We start from the raw sequence: 27511 nt of genomic DNA on the forward strand, positions 1-27511 counted from the left end.
TTTTTATTTTATTGGTTTATTTTATTGGTAGCCATGAAATCTTACACTGAATTTCCATGGTTTTAATCTTTTTTAAACTTTCCTCCTCTTACAGTAAAGCATCTGCTCTCACAAATCCATCAAATGGTCTACTGTGGTGTAGATGTGGGTGTGGAGTAGAGCAAAAATCCACTGAAAGTATGAATATTGGACTTTATACTGGCTGCAACCTGGTATCCTTTGGGAAGGCGCATGTACACCCTGTCCCCCACCTCTAGCTCCAGTAGTACCGAGTTGGAGGCATAGTCCTCATTGTCACCTTTGTCCTGCCATTCCCAAACCAGCAATACCTCCTCATTGTTCTTCATTAGCTTGACACCGATGTCTGCCTCTGCCACCCAGCTGTAGGTGGTGAAGGTAAAGAAGTAGACTCCTTTCACTGGAGCGGTAAACACACCTGTGACACAGGAGATAAGTTGGCATAGCTAAAAAATTAGTTAAAAGTATCCAATGCAGTTTCGTTTTATTATAAAAAAAATTCTACTGGGCTCCCTTTACAGTTGCATAGTATTTGCATTTACACAACAGTTGTAAATAACACTTGTGGTCACCTGGTTGACAAGGTAATATTACACGTTTTCACACAAATAGTAATTTGCTCGATTGCTATCACATATTGTTAATTTCGTCAGACAAGACAAGACGAAATATGTTCATCTACGACTTTTTGTGTCGTTGGTGATTGATAATGACTGACTGAGTGATTGATAATGACTGACTGACTCTATTATTGTGTTACATGCTCCAAATGTAAAGCACTTTGAGCTGCATTCTGTGTATGAAAGGTGCTATACAAATAAAGCTTATTATTGTAATAAAGCTTATATTATGACTCTTAGGGCCCTATTTTCGCCCTGGCGCATGGCAGAAAACAGGTTATTTTCTTGGCTTAATGTTTACATTTTGCACGTCTCTTTTTTTTAAGCAACACGCCAAGCTGTGTGGCTGGCAACTAACGACCTGAGGAGGGATCTGGCGCGCATTATGCCACTGACCAAGAGAAACCTGGTCAAAAGTCCATGGCAAGTTGTTTATGTTATTTTAAGAGCGCATTATCCGGGTGCACAACGCACTATGCTTCTCTCATCCACAAACGCACACCAGCACACATCTATGCAAAACATTACACATTATACAATTACAAAGGGAAACATAATTAGAATAAAGATATTACTAAATATATCTCACAATGAGTAGTTATTCACCATCATTTGCAAATTGGTATTGATGGAGAGGCAAATATGAAGCACAGCTGAAGACGCACTGTCACGAGATGTAAGCAACTCCTTTGCAGGGTAAACGTTTTTTATTCAGTCATTCGAACATTATTGGGGTAGCCTAAGTGTTGCTTTTTCCAAGGCTATGTTTTCAATGGTAACCCATTGTCAGTCAATAGTGAAAGTAATTAACTGTGTATTTACTGTTTTGTTGTTGACTGACACCACGGTGAAGTTAGTTTCACTTTGCCAATGCATGTAGGCTATATGCTAGGTTTTAGTAAACCATTTAGTGGAATAAATGGAAGCGTAAGCGTTAGTTCTGTTAGGAAGACTTAATTGGTCGCTCATCATTCATTACTTCCGTCCAATCACCTGTCTGCATCAGTCTTTACAATGACATGACTTTGCACCTGCATGTTGCTTTCAGGTGCCGATTTTCGATGTTCCGTATCCATTCATGGGTAGCTAGTCATTCACTTCGCCAAAACTTTAACTTGTGATGCAGTCACAGATCTTACCTTATGTTCGCTTTCAACTGTTTTGGATGCATCACCAAAGTCTCGGGGTTCCATTAACGTAGGAGGATATCTCTCGTAAACGTCGGAGAGTAGGTAGGCCAAATTGTTGCCACTTGTTCGGGTTGTCCGCTTGGTCTTATCTAGGCTTGGGAATCGGTTCCAGGTATCGGTAAGGAACTGGTTCCAAATGTTCCGATCCATCGGAATCGTACACATCCAAGCGTTAACGATTCCACTAACGATTCCAATACAAAGCTTTGTTTTAGAAATGTTTACTTTTTTAGAAATTTTAAAGTATTCAACTTCTGTATTGTTATTGCACACTTGATATTTATTCTCTAAAACCACTTTAAATTAGACATTCAAAGTCAACAACTCTTTTTTTTTTTTTCAAAGCCATCCTATAAGTGTTCAGCAAATGGTACGGGAATCGATAAGGAATCGCATCGACAAGCAGACTCGACAATGGCATCGATATCGATAATTTCTTAACGATGCCCATCCCTAGTCTTATCAACGTAAAGAAACAAGTTCCACGGCTTTTGAAGGTTTCTCTTTTTTACCCTAGTCTCGTTAAGATCCTAGTTGCGTGACATTGAGTGACATTCCCCGTCGTCAATCACCCCCCCCCCCCCCCCCCCCCCCCCCCGCCACGTCAACACACACTGGCATGGGAGTCGAACGCTCTAACCACTGAGCTAAAAGCCCAGGCTTCCAACTCAGCGGTTAGAAGCGTTCTTAAGGTTAGGGGTGTGAGGATTTACACGCGCAACTAGCATCACCAGCTAGCATACACCATCCCCAGGTCAGTTACTGATCCAATATTAGTTGTGCAGAAATATAGCCCGTCTTATACACACCAATTGAATTGAAATAGAAATTGTATTTGTATTGTATTTTTTGAAATTATTCCATATTTAGTGTAGTCATATCAGAACCTGAAGTAGCCTACAATCCAAATGCAAGCATGAAACGTATTACCTTTCATTTGAGGCCAAGATTATGCTTATGTGGGGTTCATATGCAGTAAGCATTTGATTGCCAGTATGCATTTTGGATAACCCAAAGTCCTATGGGGAGTTTTCATAGGGCATTTTACCAAATGCATGAGCATACCTTGGCAAATAATGGTCTAAAGTACTCATGTTGTCATTCTATATTGATCTACTTTTGCACATAGCATGACAAGACCTAATGCTAGGACTCAAGTCATATCAAGTCAAGACCTAGGGCTGAAATGTGGTCTGTTCAAAGATGCTTGTTATCCAGTAGAAAAAGAAAAGAATCATCTAGCCTTTGTAACTTTGTGACAGTACATCACACAGTTATTCTAATTGTTTTCCAACAGTGCCTCAGCTTTCCAAAAGAGAGCAGACGTTTGATTATTGGCTAAAGTATGTAGGAGCAATGCCCTCTAAGTCAAAATGGGGCAAAAGTATGATTTATAATTGCTCAGATTTGCAAAAGAAATGATTTGACACATGGCACTGACAATTCAATAATGGGCCTTTTCACCACCTCTGAGCATCCACTAACCTGGACCTTTTAGGGGGCTTTCCTCTCAGGGTGAATGAGAGGATGCTTAATTGCTTTTTACCCGACATTTTTGTATACAGATGCAATGATTAATGCATCCATGGCCAGGATATAATTATATAATATGACGTGATTTTAAAAGTGACCTATAACAATAGGCTATGCAATACACGTTAATTTGTTTAAGTATAAGTATAAGTATATATATACTTTTTTGATCCCGTGAGGGAAATTTGGTCTCTGCATTTAACCCAATCGGTGAATTAGTGAAACACACTGCACACAGTGAACACACAGTGAGGTGAAGCACACACTAATCCCGGCGCAGTGAGCTGCCTGCTTCAACGGCGGCGCTCGGGGAGCAGTGAGCAGTAGAATGATTAAGCCTATTTGGAGAGAGAGATGTTTAGAATGTGACAATATGTCAGTCATCATGTGAACGAAAGTATGACTAGGCATAGGCTACTTGTTCTGAGCAAGTGTTGTCAATGAACAGGCTGTGAAACTGTTGGCTAAGTTACAGACAGTCATGAACAACTGATCGCTAATTATCTGGGAAACATTCTCTATAGCAGCAGTCACGTTGTCATTGTTTGTGTCAAACAAGTTGTGGATTTGTTGTAACATTAAAAGATTAAACTTACTATGTGCTGAAACCATGAACTGATGCTCGAAGCTCCAAGGTGAACGAAACTTGGAAGACGTAGGTAACAGGTTCACGTTCAGTAATTCACGTTCAACAATTCCAGGATACGCGTTTTTCATTGGTTGTTGCGTTAAATCTTACCCAGATACAATACAGTTATTTTCTGATTGGCTATTGTGTAGCCCCTCTCGTTATTTTTGATTGGCTGATAAGTGGCAGGCTCAAGTCCAGGGGAGACGCCAGGGAGACGCGCTTGATTCCTGCCGGTTCCATAGTGAGAGCGGCGCGGCCAGAGACATTTTGGGCGCTGCCGCAGCATATTAAATATATAAATAGTTTTTTCTGCGTGAGAAATACAATGTGTGGCGGGAGAGCGTGACAAAAGACTGAAATGAGTGACTGTCACGCTCAATGCGTAACACTTGAGAGCCCTGCTTAATGATGTTTACGTTCCTATCGCTAACAATGCAATTGGTCGCTAAACCTTCTGACGGAAAAGGTCAGACTTATTAGGCTACGCTGTCACCATAAACACACGGAACCCTCTTAAACCTCAGTTATTCCAGTTAGCCTACTGTAGGCCTATCGACACTCGCGATGGTTTCCCTGCTATAACACCTTTGTGGCAAATTGGCTCGCTGGTTAGGCTACTGTTGTGTATGGAAGGCCAACAGGGACAAAAGTAGGCTACTTTCCTTGTTGGCTGCAGTGCACTGGTCTGTTTATGACTGCAGTTCAGGAGACGGGATGTTAGTTTGCAGAGATTTATGGTAGGCCTGGAATTGTCTGCAGGGCTATACTATCGTCATTAACCCATAATATTTCCGATGCACCTGAAGGCCATGATTAATCCATTTTCATTCTCATGTCTGGCTGATCATTATCGTGTCATTGTCTGTTACTGTCATGGTTAAATGTGTGTCTACATAATATGTAAGCCCATACATTGTTGATTTAACTAATGGCAATGTAAATGTTTCATGGCTGTTTATTTGCCCGTGTGCTAGGTCCTTTCGAAAATTCTGTATGTATGCTATTCTGTATGTCTCCTCTCTAACCACTCCATTCCTCCTTGCAGGTCTTCAGGCTGTAGGGACTAGTAGCCTACAAGAGCTTTCCACAAACTCTTTCTCTGCCGAAAGAGCAACACCTCTAGCAAGCACAAAATCTTCAGGCCAATACTGCACCCAGTCATTCACCTTTTTTCCAAGCACAATGCACTGTGCTTGTCGTCATTCGTAATCCCCCATTAAGTCATGGCAGCCGCAAGCACAGGGATGACATTACTTCCCAGTTCTTCATTAGGCCTACATTAACATCTTAATCTTTTAATTTCAGGAGCAGCTCCTCTTTGTTTAATGTAAATGCCTCACTCTCTAAGTTAAGGGTATGCATCTGTCAGCAGTGGAGTACTAGTCCCCTAACTCACTGTAATTATCTACTTCACGCATGGATGCGGGGCTGGTTCTCGTAGGCTATAGCCAAAACATTCATTGAGGGACAATGCCTTGGTTCATATTTAATCTTACTTCATCCAGGTCATGTGGTGCCAACTTAGATAAGGAGGTAAGTAAGCTATATCTAACCCTGTACTCTTCATGTCTTTATCCCACCACAGTAGGAGCAGCAGCATAGTGAACTTGCATTTCACTTTTAAATATCCATATGTCCCTGGATCTCAATCACATATTTCTCAATCGTCATATGATCAAATCAATTGATTATCAATTCTCAATCATCAATTATTCGGCTACATCACCAATTCACTCTAACTATCTACTTCTTTACAGGGACTGTGGTGCTGGTTCACATATACTAAACATCCATTTACTCTTTGCTCAGGAGCAGTGCATTGTTTAACATTGAATCTTTCACTCAGTCAGCATGATGAGGATTACTCTTCTATTTCTTGTCTTGTTTATTTAAGTTATATGCTAAATCATCCTCAGTGACCATTCATAAGTGGCAGTGTACTCCAGCTATGTATCTGTTGATTTGTATTCTGTCTTGTTTCAAGTTATGTTGTGCCCTTAGGTCTGCTTCTGGTTAGTTAACCCTGGTTCTGAGCTCTGCAAGCATTCTTTCAGCAGCTCTGTGTTTAATGGGTTCAACCAGGTGCTTTGCCTCAATGGTAGTCCTTCTGCATATGGGATTCACGGGAGGTCTTCCCTTATTTACATTCACAAGGTTCTGGTCTCATTTACTAACCTGATGTTACTAATGCACCCCTTCTTCTACCTGCTGTTTGTCTATGTCTAGGCCTAAAGAATGGTTCACAATTCATCTGCCATGGCTGAGAGATGTGGCCTCTACAATAGGCCTATACTGGTTGTTCGTTTAGTATTTGTACTGCCTCAACAGCAGCTGCACTAGGATTACCCGCTTCCTCAATCAAGTCGCTCGGGAGATGGTCCTCGTCTTTTATATATAAGACCTCAGGATCGAGTCATTCTGGACGCTCAAGTAGCGCTGTCAAGAATCTAAGGTAAGCTTCTTTGCAAAGGTCTGGTGGTGGTTCAAAGTCTCAGCTAAAGCCTTATCTCGATTGTCCCTAGCCATTCTTGATTTCAGTCACAAGAACTGAGCTTATGCAAGCTCCTGCACTTCGAATCGACCTCTGCATTACCAATGCTGGTTATGCTCATCTTTACACTCGAGAGCACTCATCTCCATGAACTGTTCTTATTCCTCGATCCCTATTCTAAAGAACTATTACCCATGGTCAATGTCTAATATTCATGTTTTCTTGTCTTGTTTAGCTAACGTTACCTATGCTGCTCATCTTATTTTGGGGGGTTTTCCAAGAGCAAGGTGCAAAAGCATGGCCTCCCTTATTTCACCTTGCCCTTGGGTCTGCTTTAGCTTCATTCTGTTGCAGGATGCGGCTTGCTCACAGAAACGGTAATCACTTTTTAATAGGAGTCGTCCTTAAATCAGATTTATTCTGTCTTGTAATCATGTACTTTCTCTTGCAAATGTCTGGTGGTGGTTATTATCTCAATTTAATCTTTATTCATCTTTTCTTCGCTTCGTTTGTTCCAGGGCTTTGGCTTGGTGGCATTTATGCAGCTGGCACCTTGTGCACTGGGTCCGGGTGCTTGTGAGTTGTCTCATTAGTACCGCTGCTCGAATAAGGCCAACTCGGGCCACCATGCATCGAATCATGTACCATGAGCTTCTGCAACTGCAGGCTCTCTTTCTTCTGCTCTAACCCTGAGCATTTGCAACGGCAAGCTCTATTTCTGCTTCACTACCCCGAGCATCTGCAACCTCTGTCCCGCTGCACTGACCCCAAGAATCTGCAACTGCGAGCTGAATCCTGCAGCACTGTTCCTGAGTATCTGCAACTGCAGGCTCTATTCCCCTGCTCTGACCCTGAGCATCTGCAACTGCAGGCTCCATTCCCCTGCTCTGACCCTGAGCATCTGCAACTGCAAGCTCATTGCCCTGCATGTCATTTGGGGGGCAATTGTGGCCTACTGGTTAGGGCTTCGGGCTTGCAACCTGAGGGTTGCCGGTTTGATCCCCGACCAGTAGGAGCGGCTGAAACGTCCTTGAGCAAGGCACCTGACCCCTCAATGTTCCCTGAGCGCCGCTGTAGCAAAGCAGTTCACCGCTTTGGGTTAGTGTGTACGTTTCACCTCTCTGTGTTCACTGTGTGCTCTGTGGTCACTAATTCATGGGTGGGATAAACGCAGAGACCAAATTCCTTGTATACATATGCAAGTATCCTATACAGAGAAACCTGATTTGCATTTAAATTTACATGTTAGTTAATGACATCTGCAAGCTTGACTCCCATCTATAGCACCAAATCAATCTTAAATCTTTGAGTTACAGGTGGTTGAATTATTATCAAATCATGAGTTATCTCATTAATAGTATATTTATTCAGGTCATCGGATACTCTTTCTTGCTTTCTCTGATTCATCTCCTGGGTTACAACATGCACTGTTTAATATTGTTATGCTCTATTTCAGAGAGGATGACCATCTAAACATTTCTGGTGGGTATCTTTATTTCTTATTCTTTGGGGGTAGGCTCCGCCACCTGCCGTTGCATTCCGGCAGGATCTGCAAGGGTCTGCACATTCAGTGACCTATTTTCTTATATAATAATAATAATAATAATAATAATAATTAAATCTTATTTTTGCTTATGTATTTTGTGTATCCTTTGATGGATTAAAACATGTGTTAACTTTCATTATACTTCCCTGAGTCTTTCTGATAGAACTGTTCTATACGGTCTCGCGTGCAAGCAGATTCCTTCAAATGTACCACTGACTATGAAAATACCGATGAGCTGTTTAAAATTGCGCTGCGCGCTGTTAAAGGGAAAGACTAATGTCATTCTCATTGGTTTAAATTATGTTATGCCCAAAGCACACCCATGACTGATTAAAAAACCTAGGAACGTCTTGTTGCTCTATCCACCTGACGTTTGATAACGAAAACACTCAGAATCTGGACTCGACATCCCACTAAATTTAAATAAGCTTTTCTCCACTGACCATGCGTTTTAGACTGTCATTACCTCGGTGTTAGGGTACTGCATACATCAACAGTGAGTGGAAACTTCAGTCATTTGCATTTACCATGCTAAAAAAACATCTTGCGAGAATCGTCAAACAGGCCTACTTTATCAATAGATATGCCTATAGCTCTTTGGAGAGAATTTCTGCCTGTCAGTCCTTCGCCTCCACAACAAAAGCATTTTCATTATGTACAAGGGGAACAAGCCATGAGTAGTAGGCTATTTGCAAAGTCAAATATAAATATATCGCGACTGTAGGTGGTAACTGATTGCTTTAAAGTCTATAATGTTGGTTTGGCTTTTCATTGATTCACTAATCTGCCAAATTTTGAATTGAAATATTTCATAGCAAAATTGGATGCATGTGATTAATTTAAATTAGTCACAGAGTAGGCCTATGTATTATTTTTTTTAATCACTTGACAGCCATAGTTTTTAACTATAATTACAAAGAGCTATTTCTAATACATCTCACCACATGCTATTTGTTAAATAAAAAATATATTATTTTGTGTTTCTAGTCACCTGACTCTCAGGAAGTACCTACAAGGAGGTAAATGTTTCAATGTTTGAGTGGCTTACTGATGTGGTCTAACATAATATTTTTCTCAAAAACACCATATCAGATTGATTAGATGAATAATTAGTACAACTAGGAACAACAAGATTTTCTTCTGTATTTTCCTGTTAAATTAAATATTTTATGGCGCGATTGCGCTGTACAGCCACCAGATGACGCCATTTCACTGCTTGCTTACATCCAAATAAGTCAGCGGCATTAGTTAGAGCACATTTTCAAAGTATTGTTGTGTATGTGTTGAATAGCGTGACAGCGATGACTGTAAGCCTAGGCTACTTGTTTTTGCTGGCAATCAAGCAAAAAGGTTCTTCTTTTTTCTACCCCTCCCCACCTCCGTCGTCTCCTTGTCACCACAAACACACAACAACATGGAATACACTACTGGAATACATGCTGAAAGCGGAGCATCTGCAACAAACTTCCCAGAACCTCAGCAGGCAGATGGAGACTCTGGATCAATTTTCAACCCCAACCTCCTTGATTTCCCATCACCACCCACACCCAATCACGTCCCCACCCAATCAAACTCCCCCAGCCACACAAACCCCCCTAATCTCCCATCACCATCCCCACCCCGTCATCCCACCACCCACTCAAACTCCACAGGATCCCCTGAATACCCATCACCATCCCCACCCAAGCACATGATGTTCCCTGCAAGAATGGAGAGACTGCTACCAGTAGCCATGCAGAGTTTTACTAGCCCAAGATCATTAGCACCAAAGAAGCAAAGGGCACCTCCACCCCCTCGCCCTCCCCCTCCCCGTTTAGAAGGATCTCTTAAGCAGCAGCAACCTCTTAGTTCATTTTCTCAGCCGGCATATAGCATGGAATGTGCAGTGGAAAATACAGATGGCAGCAGCAGGGGACAATTATATGATGACTGTATTGCATGATATTCTCAGGGTCCCTGCAATATAAATGGTACTGACAGTAGTTTTGAGAACATGCCGGGACCCAGTAAGCCCATGACATTCTCTATTCCTGTATTGACAAGAAATAGAACACAAATGCATCGAGCTTATAGGGTAAACCAGTCCAATCTCCTACCTGTACCACATCAACCTCAGATTTACCCCATGGATCATATTTCCCCAACACTTACAGCAAAACTAGCACTCCTAAATATCAGATCTCTTTCAAACAAATCATTCTTAATTTATGATCTAATTTGCACACACAACCTTGATTTTTTTACTTTTAACTGAGACATGGTTAGATCAAGCAAACAGTGCTGCTACTCTCATCGAATCAGCTCCCCCAAACGTTATTTGCTCTGGTAGCTTGAGTGCTACCAGAGCAAATAAGAGGTGGGGGGGATAGCCACAATTTTCAAGACGTCTTTTCAGTGCAATCAGTCGTCATTCGGTGACACTACTTCATTTGAATATCTGTGTGCATGCATTAAGTCTTCTCCTCAGATTTTATTACTGTCAATTTACAGGCCTCCAAAACATTCAGCTAAAGTTTTTCTTGAAGAGCTAGGTGAACTGCTATCAGTTGTTTGCATAGAGTTTGACTGTCTTATTATATCAGGGGATCTAAACTTGCATGTGGATAATCCTGAAAACAATTATGCCAAGGAATTCATTGCACTAATCGATACTTTCTCCCTAACACAGCATGTACAGGGGCCAACACACTCTCTCGGCCATACCCTCGACCTTGTTATCACAAAGGGTCTCGATGTCTCTACAGCTGTTAAAGACCTGGCCTTATCTGATCATTTCTGTGTGTTCTTTGATGTGTCTATGTCCCCACACACTCAAAACACAGCTATGATGGTAAAAAGGAGAATCATAAATGATCAGACAAGTGCTCTCTTTGAGCAAGCACTTTCACTAAAGTCAAGTCAACTGTCAGACTCTGAAGACTTATTTGATCACTTTAATGCAAAAATGGCAAACATTATGGATGACAATGCTCCATTACAATTCAAGAAAGTTAAGGACAAACAGAAAGCACCATGGAGGCAAAATCCAGCAGTTAAACTTCTAAAAAGAGAGTGTAGGAAGACTGAAAGAAAATGGCGTAAATACAAACTTCAGATCCACTATGAAATCCATAAAGATATGCTCCGCACATATAACTCTGAAATATGCAAAGCAAGACAGTCTTTCTTTTCTAACATTATCAATAGAAGTTCAAATAACACTCGTATTCTATTTTCAACTGTTGATAAGTTAACAAATCCCCCAATTAGTGCCTGAACTTCTCTCAACTAATAAATGCAATGAGTTTTCATCTTTTTTTAAAGGTAAAATTGACAAAATCAGACTCAACATATCTGCTCAATTACAAATTCAACAACCTGAACTTCCAGCAACAAACAGAGGGAAACTAAACTTGATGTCAGAGTTCAGCTTGATAGACTACGAAACACTTGAAAAAACGGTACAGAATCTCAGCTCTTCCACATGTGTCTTAGACACTCTGCCTACCAATTTCTTCAAAACTGTTTTTCACCTCATAGCGGCGGAAGTCCTTCAAATTGTAAATGTATCACTGCTGTCTGGCACTTTTCCTAAGTCACTGAAAACAGCTGTTGTAAAGCCACTTATCAAGAAGATTAACCTGGATGCCCCCATGCTAAACAATTACAGGCTCATATCCAATCTACCTTTTATTGGCAAAATTATTGAAAAAGTAGTCTTTAATCAATTAACCACCTTCCTAACATCAAATGGGTATTTTGATTACTTTCAGTCTGGTTTTCGGGCAAATCACAGCACTGAAACAGCTCTCATTAAAGTTTCCAATGACATACGCCTCAACACAGATTCAGGTAAAACATCAGTCCTAGTGCTACTGGACCTTAGTGCAGCATTTGACACTGTTGATCACAATATTTTACTACACAGACTAGAACACTGGGTTGGATTTACAGGCATAGTCATCAGCTGGCTAAAATCATATCTACAAGAAAGGAGCTTCTTTGTTGCCATCGGAAACTGTACCTCAACACTAACGTCCTTGACCTGTGGTGTTCCCCAGGGGTCGATCTTGGGCCACTATTATTCAACCTCTATATGCTCCCACTTGGACAAATCATTCAAAATAATTTGATTTCATATCATAGCTATGCAGATGACACACAAATTTACTTAGCTCTATCACCAAACGACTATGGTCCTCTTGAATCTATGTGTCAGTGTATAGAACAAATCAACACCTGGATGTCTCAAAATTTTCTTCAGCTGAACAAAGAAAAAACTGAAGTAATTATATTTGGTAAAAATGAGGAAAGACTTAGGGTTGCCACTCTCCTTGACACAAAAGGGTTGAAGGCAAAGGATACTGTTAAAAATCTTCTGTTAATTGACAGTGATCTAAATTTCAACAGCCACATGAAAGCGATAACTAAATCAGCTTTTTACCACCTCAAAAATATTGCCAAACTCAGAGGGCTGATGTCAAAACATGACTTAGAAAAACTCATTCATGCATTTATCTCCAGCAGGGTTGATTACTGCAATGGACTGTTCACAGGCCTTCCTAAAAAGACTATTAAACAGCTTCAGGTGATACAAAATGCAGCAGCTAGGACTAACAAAAACTAAAAGAACTGACCACATTACTCCAATTCTTAAGTCCTTGCACTGGCTTCCAGTAAGTCACAGAATTGACTTTAAAGCACTATTGCTTGTTTATAAATCAGTAAATGGAGCAGGACCTAAATACTTGTCAGACATGCTTCAGCAGTACACACCTTCTCGTCCTCTCAGGTGAAAAACCTGCTAGTAAAACCTACAGTTAGAACTAAACATGGTGAAGCAGCTTTTAGCTGCTATGCGGCTCAGCTGTGGAACCAACTTTCGGATGACATTAAAAAGGCCCCAACTGTAGCCAGTTTTAAATCTAGACTTAAGACCAAACTGTTCTCAGATGCTTTCTGCTAACTGTGCCGAGTTACAAATTCTGAATCTGCCTTGATAATTATTCTACTTTGTCTTTTATTACTTTTTTTTACTACTTTTGCCTTTGTTTTTGCTTACTAATTATTCTTTATTTTTAAATGATTTTACCTTGTGTTTTATGTTTTCTTTTTATTATGATCTTTACCTTTTAACTATTCTTTGACTATATTGACCTTCTATGCTTTTATTTGTTATTATTGTTTGGTTTTGTTTATGTAAAGCACATTGAATGACCTCTGTGTATGAAATGTGCTATATAAATAAACTTGACTTGACTTGACTTGACTTGACTATTAAAATGGAGCTGCAGGTGAACACGCTTAGAGGCCTCCTTGTTGGATTTACCATTGTCACGCATGATGTGCGATTATTCGTTCTTAGATTATTTTTCTCAAGACATTGGTTTTATTGCAAGACAGAGGACCCTTTTTTCTAAACATGCATAGCATTTCATCACACTGTAGGTCTACACCTTTTAGCATTCTTCCACGCTGGTTGGAAGATCTCGTTTTTGTTGGAGTGTAATTTTGCATTTGAACTGTTGGATTTATTCCGTTGACTGTGGGACTGATAGATCCTGACACTCTAGGACAGGGGTTGCCAAACTTTTCCATGACAAGGCCCCCCAAATACCATGAAGTTCTGGCTAAGCCTCCAGACAAGGTGGAATACCAGCCAATCAGAAAGATTATCACGGAAAATATAATGTTCAGATATGTGACAATTATTATAATGGTATTTTAGAACAATACTCATAATGATGTATATTTGTACGTTTTTTGTTTATTTATTTTTTGCTTTTATTTTTCCTTCCAACTTGATGGCGTCTCCTTGCGGCCGCCCACTTTGAAAACCATTGCCCTAGGAGACAATGATGTGTTTATTTCCAAGATTTACATTGTTTAACAAGTGTCAGGAGTTTTGATACATCCTTAATTAAGCGACCAAGGTGGTCACAATTTTATTTAATTTGTATCAGTACATGTATTTCATTTAGTCACTGTGTTTTTTCCGTTAAGGTAAAATTCTTCTTAAAGTTCTGAAAATGAGAGAGAGGTTTTCACCCAGCATAGTCGTTACTGTCCTATTTGGTTAACTCTGCTGGCAATGTTTCATGACAGTGAGAAACAAATCCTCCCGCGCCTTAAATATAGCATTTGTAGCTTTCCATGAATTAAATAAGCTCAAATTGTTAAACACTGAGAAGTGCATGTACCTATATTTGAATCATAGGCGCCTCCGACATTAGTCAGAGCTTTGCCGTGGACCAAGGTGATCTCGCTGTCAAAAGGTCCTATTCTCCCAAAACCACTATCATCCCATGATGAAGGCTGAAGAGCTGCAGTAAAGGCCACCTCTGAAAACAAAATCAAGTCAAACACACATTTAGTATGCTACATGGTCCAAAAATCAGAATATTTTAACTTCTTGTTTTGGAAATTACTATAAACATTGTGTCTCATCCCTGTGTGATTAACACTTGAATCACTCCCTCTACTGGCCAAATATTGTTCTACAGCTGCCGACTACCATAATCTGGTGGCATTTAGCTGTATGTTTGAGAAGTAGTCATAAATAGTCTGCCACTGTGTTGACCATTTTAATCAAATCCTATTGCCTTCATCTTGGTGTGTCTTTATCAAGCCAGTCACAACTGACTTTGCCAAATTCATATTAATATTTTACACTCTCAGGCAAAAATGAAAGCAATTCATAAATTGGACTTTATGCTGGCTGCAACCGGGCATCCTGGTGATTTTGTCAGTAGTCAAGAACCTATGTAATATTGCAGTGTGTGTGACACAGATTCATGCAACAATTAAAGCAATTCAATTCAATACCTCTTCACTGATCTTCACTGTTGTGAAAAGGGTAGCACTCACTGATGGACTTATTCTTATTGTACTAGACCTATTTTAAATTGTCCTGGAATTGTTGAAACTGTTAACCATGTTTTTAGTCGCTTTGGTTCAAAATGTGTCAGCCAAATATAATGTAATGTAATTTCAAATGTTCTGATCATTTACATAAAACATGTTCTTCTTAGGCTTGGTGAAGATACACCACTATCAAAATGGACTTGTAAAGCCTTAATTTGCTTTGCCAAATTTTTGTACACTTTTGGCACTTGTATAAGTAGGCAAAAATATCTATGATATCTTGACTCATGCAACAATTAAAGCAATTCAATTCAATACCTCTTGACTGATCTTCACTGTCGTGAAAAGGGTAGAGCAAGAATCCACTGAAAGTATGAATATTGGAGTTTTTGCTGGCTGCAACTTGGTATCCTTTGGGGAGGCGCATGTACACCTTGTCACCCACCTCTAGCTTCAGTAGCACCGAGTTGGAGGCATAGTCCTCATTGTCACCTTTGTCCTGCCATTCCCAAACCAGCAATACCTCCTCATTGTTCTTCATCAGCTTGACACCGATGTCCTCCTCCTTCACCCAGCTGTAGGTGGTAAAGGTAAAGAAGTAGACTCCTTTCACTGGAGCAGTGAACACACCTGTGATACAGGAGATAAGTTGGTATAATTGACCATAAGTTACAGGGAAAGCACTACCAGGAGATCTATACTTCTACAATTGCAACTTTAGTTAAAATGAGAAATCCAATTCCAAGGAATTATCAGTGCATGAAAATGCAAAACATATGATGTACAATATAGTGCTAAAACAGATAATAGATAATGTACATATAGTTACAATGGTTTTGCTTCTGGTTGTTGCGATGCTAAATGGAGCAGTTTCTATGATGGTTGACATTATATTGGCGGTTGCTAGGTTGTTGCTAGGGAACATGTGGTGGTTGCTATGCCAAATAAAACGGTTGCTATGCTGGTTGCTAGGGTAATCATGGTGGTTGCTAGGTTGTTTCTAGGGTAATTAAACTGGTTGCCAGGGTGTTACTAGGGTACATATGGTGGATGCTATGCCAAATAAAGTGGTTGCTATGGTGGTTGCTAGGTTGACATTATAGAGGTGGTAGCTAGGTTGTTGCTAGGGTAAATCATATGGTTGCTAGGGTGTTAACCAGGGTACTTATGGTGGTTGCTATGCTAAATAAAGAGGTTGCTATGGTGGTTGCTAAGGTAATAAAGATAGTTGCTAGGGTGTTGCTAGGGTACATATCATCTGGGTACCCAGAAGCTTGCATGGGCCAAAACCTTCATAACCGGAAGAGGCCTACTTTCAGAGACGCCCACTGATCTCACTTCTACTGTGTTCATGGGGAAAAGTTCCTACTGAAACCAGTGCAAAATGGCTGCCGATACAAACATAATTGAAGCATGATTAGAGTTTATTTTTGAAGAAATTGAAGTTCGTAACAACATTTGCTTTAAACCTCTGCAGAAGTTAAGCAAAGGACAGGACGTATTAGTTTGCTTGCCAACGGTATTTGGCAAAAGCCTCGTCTATCAAACCTGGCTGGTTATGGCTGACCGGCTAGCCAGAGATGGCTACAAAGGCAAACTAAACGGCATCGTTTTGGTTGTTAGTCCGCTGTCGGCGGTATTTTCATGAAACACCCAGTACATGTGCATACTTACAAGTCCTGCCCGCTCTCAGCGATTGGCTATTGAAAAAAGCTTTGTTCGAAATCAGAGACATTCCCCCTGCCCTATATCCCCCTTAATCCAGGCGTATTCCTCTAGACTAGGGTACATATTGGCTTTGTTGCTGTTGAAATTGTAAGTAGCCTACCTTTGGGTGAACTTCGTCTTTGTAATGTGGTTTGATATTCTCTTGAACAATGTGTTTGCTCGACTGTTTTATTGTGAGCCCTGTATGTGTTTAGCTTGGTTTCTTGATGGCTAGCTCGCCAGCTAGTGGGGGTTTAGGGGGAGCAGGGTGCAGGGGGTGCAGGGGGAGCAGGGGGAGCTGTGTAGTGAAAAATACAAGCCTAAATCTGACGAAAACCCAGAAACAGTGAAGGAATAACCAGACCTGCATAGTGCTTCTTTAAATAGATTAAGAAGGTCATTAATCATAAAATCGATGCCTTGGCAACACTACGTCATTGCTTCGGTACTCTATTACAGTGGTTCTTAAACTGGGGGTCAGGCGCCCCAAAGGGAGGTCGCCAAAAATATCAGAGGGGCCGCAAAATGATTTGCAGCTGAATTAAAGACATTTTTCTAAAAGTTTTTAGACCAACTGGGATATTCAGAGGCCTTAGTTGTAGGCTTTACCATTCAAAGTGTTTCCATAATGTTCTTCCAAAAGTGGATGCTCTGTTAATGCAAACTCAAATCTCTATCTCCGCTAGCGCGTCGTGCCTAACAACACCCCTTAGCTGTTGTAGAATCAGCGTAACCTACGGCCTCTCGGGGCTTATTGCTTAAATTGGACATGCAGTTCAACAATTAAAGCCCTCCTTACACTGACAGACTTTGGAAAGATTTGCAAAGATTTGGAAAAGATTTTTGAAAGACTACAGTCTCAGACCCTCTCACATCTAAAGACAAGTAATAGAGTTAAAAGTCACAGAGTATGATTTTGCAATGACTAGGGATCTTGCAGGGTCACTATTTACAAGACTGCAACTAGATTCCTTTTAAATTATTACCCATCGTGCAATAGATATCAACAGGAACTGAAATGATAGCCTAGCCTACTAAACTCAAAGGCATATTTCCGTGTTTCTGCAGCATTGTTTCATGCGTGACATCCCTAACCGATATAGAGTTGTTCTGTCACGCAGAAGAGCCGACTAATGATATATAAGAAACGAAATAACAAATTATCATATTCAAGGGTTTCATCAGGTCTCTTGCTACAGCTGTCGCCTTCCTGTTTGGTGTTGGAGAGAGGTCACTATTGGTTTTTATATTGTTCACGTCACTGTTTGCATGAGCCACGACTAGAAAGACTTGCGATAATATCAAACATGTTTGATATTGTCGTAACGGCAAAACTAGAAAAAGACTGACTCCGACTGGCTTAAAACCGCTAAGATTGGCACCTTACACTTAACGATTTAGTTGACGGGAGCGCGCCGCGATTCCAGTACAACTCCCATGATTTCTGTCCGACTTTGGAAATTTAGTCGCCGACTGTGAAAACAGACCAAAATCGTACAATGTAAGGCCGCCATAAGTCGTACCTCTAGCTTGATCCATTGTGGTGTTAGAGTATTGAAGGCGTCAACAAGAAACCTGGTAAGAAATAGCATGGGATTGTCCCTAGTAGTGTGCAAAATGTCAAAATCTTTTACACTGTACGGGCTGCCACAGACTCCAATGATGTACTAAGAAGTGGAATAATAAGAAAAGGTAGAAACACTATGAGTCCTTCTGCAACATAAGTCATCAAGACAATCATAGTTTCTCAACACAGGAATTGAATACCTATATTCGAATCATATGCGCGGCCAACATTTGTCAGAACTTTGCCATATTCCAAGGTGATCTCAGTGCCAAAAGGTCCTATTCTCCCAAAACCACTATCATCTGGTGATGAAGGCTGAAGAGCTGCAGTGAAGGCCACCTCTGAAAACAAGATGAGGTCAAACACATATTCAGTACACAGAGTGTCGCATGGTCCAAAAATGAGAGTGATATTTTCAATTATTGTTCATTATTTTAAATTCTTCAAAAAATAAACATGTTTATTATTTCAGTCTCCAAACAGGTCTCCTTTCACAGAACAATCTTCTGGGTCCTAATCAGCCTGGGTTTAACCTGTTGAGGAGTACGGTCACAAATATGTGATTAGAATGTTCGCAATCCGAGAGTTCCATATTATGATGCGACAATTACCCTCAGAGATTTTCCCCATAGACTGTATAAAGAACACTGAAACTATAGATTGTTTGCGTAGAATTCTAGAAGGAACCAGAAAAATAATTCACTCCTCAACAGTTTTTAAAAGCGGCCACTCTACCGAAACAGCTCTACTGTCTGTAACAGAAGCCTTAAAGGAAGCCAGGGCGCCCGCTCGGTCATCAGTACTCATTCTGCTTGACCTATCGGCTGCCTTTGACACGGTTAGTCACCGTATCCTTCTCTCTATACTCTCAAACATGGGAATCTTCGGCTCTGCTCTCTCCTGGTTTGAATCCTACCTCACAGGACGCTTGTTTAACGCATCATGGCTTGGATAGCTGTCCGCACCTCACTATCTCACCACAGGGGTCCCCCAGGGCTCAGTGCTAGGCCCCCTTCTCTTTGCTATCTACACCACCTCTTTGGGACAGATTATCCGTTCGCATGGCTTCTCAAACCACTGCTATGCAGACGACACACAGCTCTATCTGTCCTTTCCACCTGATGACCCCCTGGTCTCGGCACGGATCTCGGATTGCCTCTCAGACATATCTACATGGATGAAGGCACATCATCTCCAGCTAAACCTCTCAAAAACTGAACTGAACTGCTGGTCCTCCCAGCTAAACCTACCATAAATCATGACATCAACATCAAAATTGACTCCCTGTCTGTTGCGCCTACCAGGACTGCAAGAAATTTAGGAGTCATTCTTGACAACCAACTAACCTTCTCCGATCATGTTGCCTCGGTCGCCCGGTCATTTCGCACTTTACAACATACGGAAAATCAGGACTTACTTGACTTAAGATGCTACCCAACTCCTGGTACAGGAAATAGTCATCTCACGACTTGACTACTGTAATGCCCTCCTGACAGGTTTCCCAGTCTGCACAGTGAAACCCCTTCAGATGATTCAGAACGCAGCAGCATGTCTGGTCTACAACCAACCCAAAAGGGCACGTTACCCCGCTGCTCATCCAGCTACACTGGCTACCTATGGCTGCTTGCATCAAATTCAAGTCTCTAATGCTTGCCTACAAAGTAGTCTCTGGTTCTGCTCCCACTTACTTGAATGCCCTCATACAGGCATATGCTACCTCCAGACCGTTGCGCTCCACAGACGAACGACGTTTAGCTCTGCCAACGGTACGCTCAGGCCAATCCAAACTTTTACATCTGTTGTTCCTCATTGGTGGAACTCACTACCAGTTCTTTTTCAAAAAAAACTCCTGAAGACCCAGCTCTTCAGAGAACATCTGCTCTCGTAGCACTACTTACAACTAGTCTTGCTGATCCTAGCACTTACCACCTGACTAGAACTGACTCTCGATTGTTTAAAAAACAGCACTCACTGATGCACTTATTCTTATTGTACTAGACCTATTTTAAATTATCCTGGAATTGTTGAGAATTGTTGCTTTAAAAAGCTTTAACTGTTAACCATGTTGTTAGTCGCTTTGGTTCAAAATGTGTCAGCCAAATGTAATGTAATGTAATTTCAAATGGTCTGATCATTTACATAAAACATGTTCTTCTTAGTGGTGTATCTTCACCAAGACTATCAAAATGGACTTGTAAAGCCTTAATTTGCTTTGCCAAATTTTTGTACACTTTTGCCACTTGTATAAGTAGGCAAAAATATCTATGATAATGCAATATGACTCATGCAACAATTAAAGCAATTCAATTCAATACCTCTTGACTGATCTTCACTGTTGTGAAAAGGGTAGAGCAAGAATCCACTGAAAGTATGAATATTGGAGTTTTTGCTGGCTGCAACTTGGTATCCTTTGGGGAGGCGCATGTACACCTTGTCACCCACCTCTAGCTTCAGTAGCACCGAGTTGGAGGCATAGTCCTCATTGTCACCTTTGTCCTGCCATTCCCAAACCAGCAATACCTCCTCATTGTTCTTCATCAGCTTGACACCGATGTCTGCCTCTGCCACCCAGCTGTAGGTGGTGAAGGTAAAGAAGTAGACTCCTTTCACTGGAGCAGTGAACACACCTGTGACACAGGAGATAGACAGACAGGAGAACTGTAATTTCTACTGTATAAAGTTCTATTTATAGGCCTCTATTTTTGACTACTTTTCCATAGTTTAAACAGTTTAAACATATTTGCACATACTAGCACTCTGCAAATTTTCTTATGAAAAAGATGGGATTACTATTTCAGGTGAAATGAAAGACAAAAATAGATGTACTGCAGAGTGGTACAAAATATGACCGCCGCCCAGTCCTGCACATTCTCTCTGCAAAAATAAATCACGCTTGTCAATTCATCTTCATCTCCTACTCCATCCCCTACTTTTGTGTATGTAAATGAGTATGTGCATAGTGTGTGTTTGTCTTTGTGTATATGTGTGTGTGTGTGTGGGTTTTCTTGTGAGTGTGTGCGTGGGGGTAATGGGGTGTGAGTGTGTGTTTATCTGTGTGTGTGTGGGTGTGCCTGCTTGATTGCATGCGTGTGTGTTTTTAAAAGTGTGTATGTGTAGATGTGTTTATGGTTGTGTGTGCGCGTATATTGTGTGGGTGTGTTTATGTGTTATGTGTTATGGTTATGGGATTTGGCAGACGCTTTTGGCCAAATCGACATACAAATACAAACAATACAATAGTTAAATTTAACAGTGAACAATTTCAAATGTTGGTAAGACTACATTAAGGAGAATAGCAATAATATACAAACCATAACTTATAAGAAACGCTTAATTGACTAAGTGCGTGTTGAACAGAGATGCCTTTAAACCGTGCTTGAAAGACCCAAAACAACAGGAGACGGAGAGCACTGGGCAACTAATTCCACCAACAAGGAGCCACTGAGGAGAAGAGTCTTGAATCTGACCTAGCGTTTATGGCTGTTATCGACATAACAGACGCTTGAATTGAATTCTGGCCACTATAAGGAGCCAGTGAAGAGTAACTAGGAGAGGAATTACATGTGGAATCACCTGGTATGGGAACTCCACAGTTAGAGATTGTAGTACTCTGCAGAGAGTAGTGCGCTCAGCTGAACGTACTATAAGAACTCAACTCCCTGCTCTACAAGATATCTATTCCAGAAGAGTACTCCTAAGAGCGCAAAAGATTCTGGAGGACTCTTCTCATCCTAACAATGGATTATTCCTACCGCTGAAATCAAGAAGACGCCTATGTAGATACAAAGCCAGAACTGAGAGACTCAGGCGAAGTTTTTATCCCCAGGCCATCCGAACTCTGAACTCACACTATACTGACTTTGCACACATTCACTCCTCAGCACTCTCAAACATTTCCCAACTCTGAACTCACACTATACTGACTTTGCACTCATTCACTCCTCAGAACTCATGACCCCCCCCCCCCCACACACCTACAAGACTTTAGCACTTTTACATCCCTCTCCCTATGCTATTTTCTTATTTCATCACACGTCAAAACACACACACACACACACACACACACACACACATATCTGACTTTCTCCAACTTTTGCACATCTCCATAGAACTTTTTATTTATTATTTTTGATTTCTCCTCCATCTACCCATGTCCTTGATTGCCTAGCCTTTCTGCCCCCCAACTACCCCACCATCCCCAACACACACACAAAACACACACACACATCATCACTGTCATCATCTCACATACATACAGCACACTGCTTGCTACAGTAAGCCTCCTCTACATACTTGCTGCACACTGCCCCCCCCCCCCTCCCTACATACACAGCACATTGTCTTCAGGATCTTCTCCAACACACATCCTCTACATACTTACAGCACACTGCCCCCACCTACCCACACAGTCACTGCTCCACTCCCCTCCCGCCCACACACACACATCTTCACTGTCATCACTCACATACATCATACATACAGTACTCTGCTTGCAATAGTAAGTCCCTTCACCATACTTGCAGTACACTGCCCCCCCTCTCCCCTAAATACACAGCACATTATTTCATCAGGAAGCTTCTCCAACACACATCCCCAACATACTTACAGCACACTGTGCAGGACTGAGCGGTGGTCAAAGTTATGACATATTCCTTTTCCTCAGAATAAATGTGCTTCCCTTCAAGGTTGGATTTGTCCTTACCAACTGAAGATTTTTTTAATCCCTGTTTTTAGCCAACTTCACCATGGGTACCAATAATTCTGGAGGACAATGTATGTGTTGCCATGATCTGTTGTATAGGCAGGAAGGGATCCTGTCCTTGTTTTCAGTACAATAAGTGTAATGTAATAGGTACATAATCAATTTGTAATTTATGTCATATCACCATGCCCCCTGAATCTCTCCCTCGAGTTATTCTTTATTATGACTGCTGACCAAGCGAAGCGGCGGTCATACAGTATAGGTATAGGCAGTTTTTTTTTTCCAGAAATAGTCTTTCTGGGTTTAGTTAATGATCGGGCTATATATAATAAGACCACTTTTTAATAGTGGTTGGTGTAAACCGGGACATTTTAGCGTTCCGACAGGATTTTGTCGGAACTCAGGACACGCAACTCAAAATCGGGACTGTCCCGGTTAAACCGGGATGTCTGATCACTCTATTCTGTGTGCTAGTTGAATAACTTGCCTTTCCAGATGTCCAAACTGGTTTAAAAAGGCATGTGAACAGTCTCTAAAATAAGGGTAGCTTCTTTAGTATAGTGTCGTTGAAAATGTGCATGTTCTTTTATCTTTTTTTTTCTCTCTCACTCATTTGCTCTGCTACAATGAATCTTTTGTAAATTGCTTTACAATTACCGTCGGGCCTGGGTAGAATTCTCAATCTTTTTGGCCTCTATGTGTCCAGTTACATAGTCTCTGTCTTGGATTTTGTGAAATACATGTCTAAATAAATGCGACTTATAGTCTGGTGCGACTTGTGTATGTTTTCCACTCTTCGCGACGCATTTTTTAACTTATACTTATACTCCAGAGCGACCGTCCGGAAAATATGGTAAATGAAGAAATACAGAAAAAAAACAAGATATGACCAAAGTGTACATTCATTTATAGGCTACATCTCATAATTTCTGTCTACATTTATTTATTTATCCTGTCATCTTTGGTCGTCCATATTCCATTCAGTAGCGTGCAGCTGCAGACTCTCATTTGGAGCTTCCATGTTGTAACAGTCATTCATATTTATATATAAATATTAATAATAATAATATATATATATATATATATATATATATCGGTTAGGTGGCACAAAGGTAGCTACAGTTTAGAACATTCCCCCATAAGGTAGCTTGTAAGCACTTTTGGCCGCTAGCCGACTAACTCGCATCAGATGTTTTTTCTGACCGACAGTATTCCGTGAACATGATCAACTGAGCTCCTTGTTAAAATTGGCCGGATTTCTCCTTTAAGCAAATAGCCCAGAGAGGCCGTAGGTTACACTGATTTAAGAACAGCTACTACATATCTGGCAAGATTTCATAAAATAAAGGCACAGCAACGAGAAATGTAACGATTTATTCATAGATAATCATTCTTCCACCAAGAAGTATATTTCCTCTATCTGAATGGTTGCCAAGCAACGTCGAGACGCAGCTACTCTAACCATAGACTGTATATGACTCTAACTTTCAAATCAAGTTGTGGTAGCGCAGTAATACAGAGTAAAATGCTTCCTAGGTATATGTTTGTGCTGGATTTTACAACCATAGACATAATATACATAGACGCCGCATTGGCTGCTGGAAACAAGAAATGCGGCCGCCATCTTAGACCGGTCATACTCCTCGTTGCGTTGCAGCAGAAGACACAAGATGACAGCACTGTGCAGCATGTTCCTTCTCAAATCGGCGGACCATACTCGGGGGATTTACTTTTCACAAGTAAGATTTAACATAACCGTACTATTGGTTGTATTTTGTGAATAGAATATTACCAGAGCTGAGAAGGAGCAATCTTTGATATTACTGTATGAAAATCGTAGCCATCTATCTATAGCTAGGCTATGTTTACTCGGTGTTCACCCGGCTATGAACTGAGACTTGATAAGTCATATTCCATAACACTGACTTAGATTACAACTGACACAAGAAGGCTATTGTAGAAATAAATCGTACTAGATTTGGCCGGCGAATTTTACACAAGTGGCACAGACTAGCCTATTGGGCAATCGCTAGCTGCTACTTGTAGCCTAACTGTGTTGGTGGTAGCCTCACTATTTCCTGAATAAAGTAACTTTTCAATAGCTCAACTTCTTTATTTATCAAGTAGCTTAGCCAGACAAGCTACACTTTTCTTGTCGTGAAATTAGCACAATTTAAAGTAGCTTCCTATGTAGTGAACTAGCCTACTGCTGTGTTTGTGTTAGGCTACTAATACATTTGCCTGGGTGGTAGTTTTGTGTAGTGTTTTATTCATGGCAGAGTAACTGGTCGTTTAGCTCACTAAAATTTCGAAGTAGCTTGCCCAACACTGTATTATTCACATGTCATTTACCCTAACAAGAATAAGATGCCTCTCAAATTCCTTTTAATTCATTTATTTATTATTGTGTATCTCTCCAGAACAACTGCCTTGTTCAAGAAGACTGTGAATGAACTGAACGGTCTCCTCACACCCCTGGAACTGAGGAAGGTGCAGCTCTTCATTGCAGTACTGCAGGGCATCTGCTACACTGTGACTGAATGTTTGATTTATGAGCTCCACCTTCATCACCTGCATTCGCCACTCTGTGTCCCATTTTCCCATCGTCTGGTTGACTCAGTCCTCTTTTATGGAGTTTACCCAGTTTACTATGCCATCTTATTTGCCCACCTGCTGTCTGAAGCACTTTTGTTCTCAGCCAAAGTGTACCCAAGCAATTTTAGCAAGGTGGGAACATACAAAATGACATGCACCAGTTGTCGAAATCATAGAACCAACTGTATGACGGTAACTCTGTCTCACTGAGCCTGTGAAGACACTCCCTGATTCTTTACTGATTGCAATGAACGGGTTGATCTTAGCAGCAAATGTTTCTTAATTCCTTTTTATTTAATCTCTTCATTGGGGCTGGAACCTTTCTGTGAACTGTAAATAACAGATGCTGTTGATGAACCCATTGACACTGTACAAGTGACAAGTCACCTTTTTGTCTTGAATTGATGAACTGTTACACTTACTATGCCAAACCAATGTCTGTTTTTTAAGGATCAGAAACAAACCTACAAACTTGCGCTTTACAATATTTATGGAACTTGTCTAACAAATGCTGTTGATATTGAACCCAGTTACTCCATTTCCTTTATGCCACACCAATGTCTGTTCATCACTTTATTTTTGATGGCACTGAACTGAAAATGTTAATGGATTTTTTTCTGTAAATTTAACTCATTAAAACTTGTATCAAACCAGTTTTTGTCTATGCTGTCAAACGTGGATTAGTTATGTTCCCAGTTTTTATATTGGATGTCATCACTTTATAATATATCATATATCAGAATATTCTATTACTGTTAAGCCCACTATGAATATTAAAATACACACAACCATGTTTCCTGTATCATACAGCTTTTCTACTGGGAGGTTTACAACTTATTCTGAGTCAATTTACCCAAGTTTGTCACTAAACCACATAGGCCTACTTGGAATACCCCTCAGATGTCTGAATGGCACTGATCTCACTTAAATGTTTATGGAACCTTTCTGTGGACTGTGAATAATGCTGTTGATGGAACTTTTCTGTCAACTGAACTATATTTAACTCATTAAACTTGTATCAAACTAGTTTTGTCTATGCTGTCAAACATGGACTGTGTTCCCAGTTTTGATATCGGACGTCAGGTCACTTTATATCATATATCAGAATATTCTATTACTGTTAAACCCACTATGAATATTAAAATACGCTAAATCATGTGTCCTGTATCATAGCTACATGTATGACCTTTGCAGCAAAAAAAACCGCGTGAGAATCTGTTCGGTATTCAGTGAGATATGACTAATTAAGTGCGCTGACAGCTCATCTCACCGGCCAAACAGATTACACTGAGTGGAGTGGATGACCGGTCCAAGATGGCGGCTCCAAATCTCGTCAGCGCTAGTAAGGAGTAGCGGTCGATGCGGCATCTATGTATATTATGTCTATGTTTACAACGGCATGGAACGCGATTCAGCCAATCATAATCAAGGACTGGAACTATCCGTTTTAGAATACCTGATAAGAGTGACACAAATGTCCTCCCGAATTTCTGTTTACAACGCCATTGTTTGTTACACCTTACTTACCCAGTAGGCTACTCTGCAATTGGACCTAAGCTAGAATTTACATTTTTACTGCAAATTCCTAATTTGATATCATTCATTGAGAATTGAATACCTGTGGTTGAATCATAGGTGCGTCCAACATTAGTCAAAACGTTGCCATGTTCCAAGGTGATCTCCGTGTCGAAAGGTCCTATTTTCCCAAAACCACTATTATCCCATGATGAAGGCTGAAGAGCAGCAGTGAAGGCCACCTCTGAACACAAGATGAAGTCAAACACATTCAGTATACAGCATACAAAATTGTCAAAATATCAAAATGTTAATAGAATAATGGAATATAACTGCAGCAGCTTACCCTCCTTAGCTGTGATCAGTTCTTCTGTTAGCAGTGCTAGTTGAGCTGTACAGGAGTACAGAAATGCCAATAAAATAGTTAGAGTCCTCATCTTTGGCAATATAGGTAGCGGGAAGCTACGTTAAGGGATTTCGGAATGGGCCAGACCTCTCCAGTGAAGTAAAATTGTATAAATCAATCTCATGCAACCAGTGTTAAATTCTGACC

General features: G+C 40.7%; 1 protein-coding gene across 1 annotated transcript; it reads right to left on the minus strand.

Annotated features, from left to right (window-relative positions):
* On the minus strand, window positions 1-27511 carry LOC121685008 (complement C1q tumor necrosis factor-related protein 4-like). Its single transcript, XM_042065235.1, has 7 exons — window positions 27305-27511; window positions 27062-27202; window positions 20462-20773; window positions 18347-18487; window positions 15191-15502; window positions 14209-14349; window positions 1-436 (listed from the first exon to the last, which is right to left on the minus strand). Exons 1-7 carry the CDS (start codon window positions 27393-27395, stop codon window positions 129-131), a joined length of 1446 nt encoding a protein of 481 aa, XP_041921169.1. The 5' UTR covers window positions 27396-27511; the 3' UTR covers window positions 1-128.

Source organism: Alosa sapidissima, chromosome 16 (genome assembly GCF_018492685.1).
Source record: "Alosa sapidissima isolate fAloSap1 chromosome 16, fAloSap1.pri, whole genome shotgun sequence".
NCBI lineage: Eukaryota > Metazoa > Chordata > Actinopteri > Clupeiformes > Clupeidae > Alosa > Alosa sapidissima.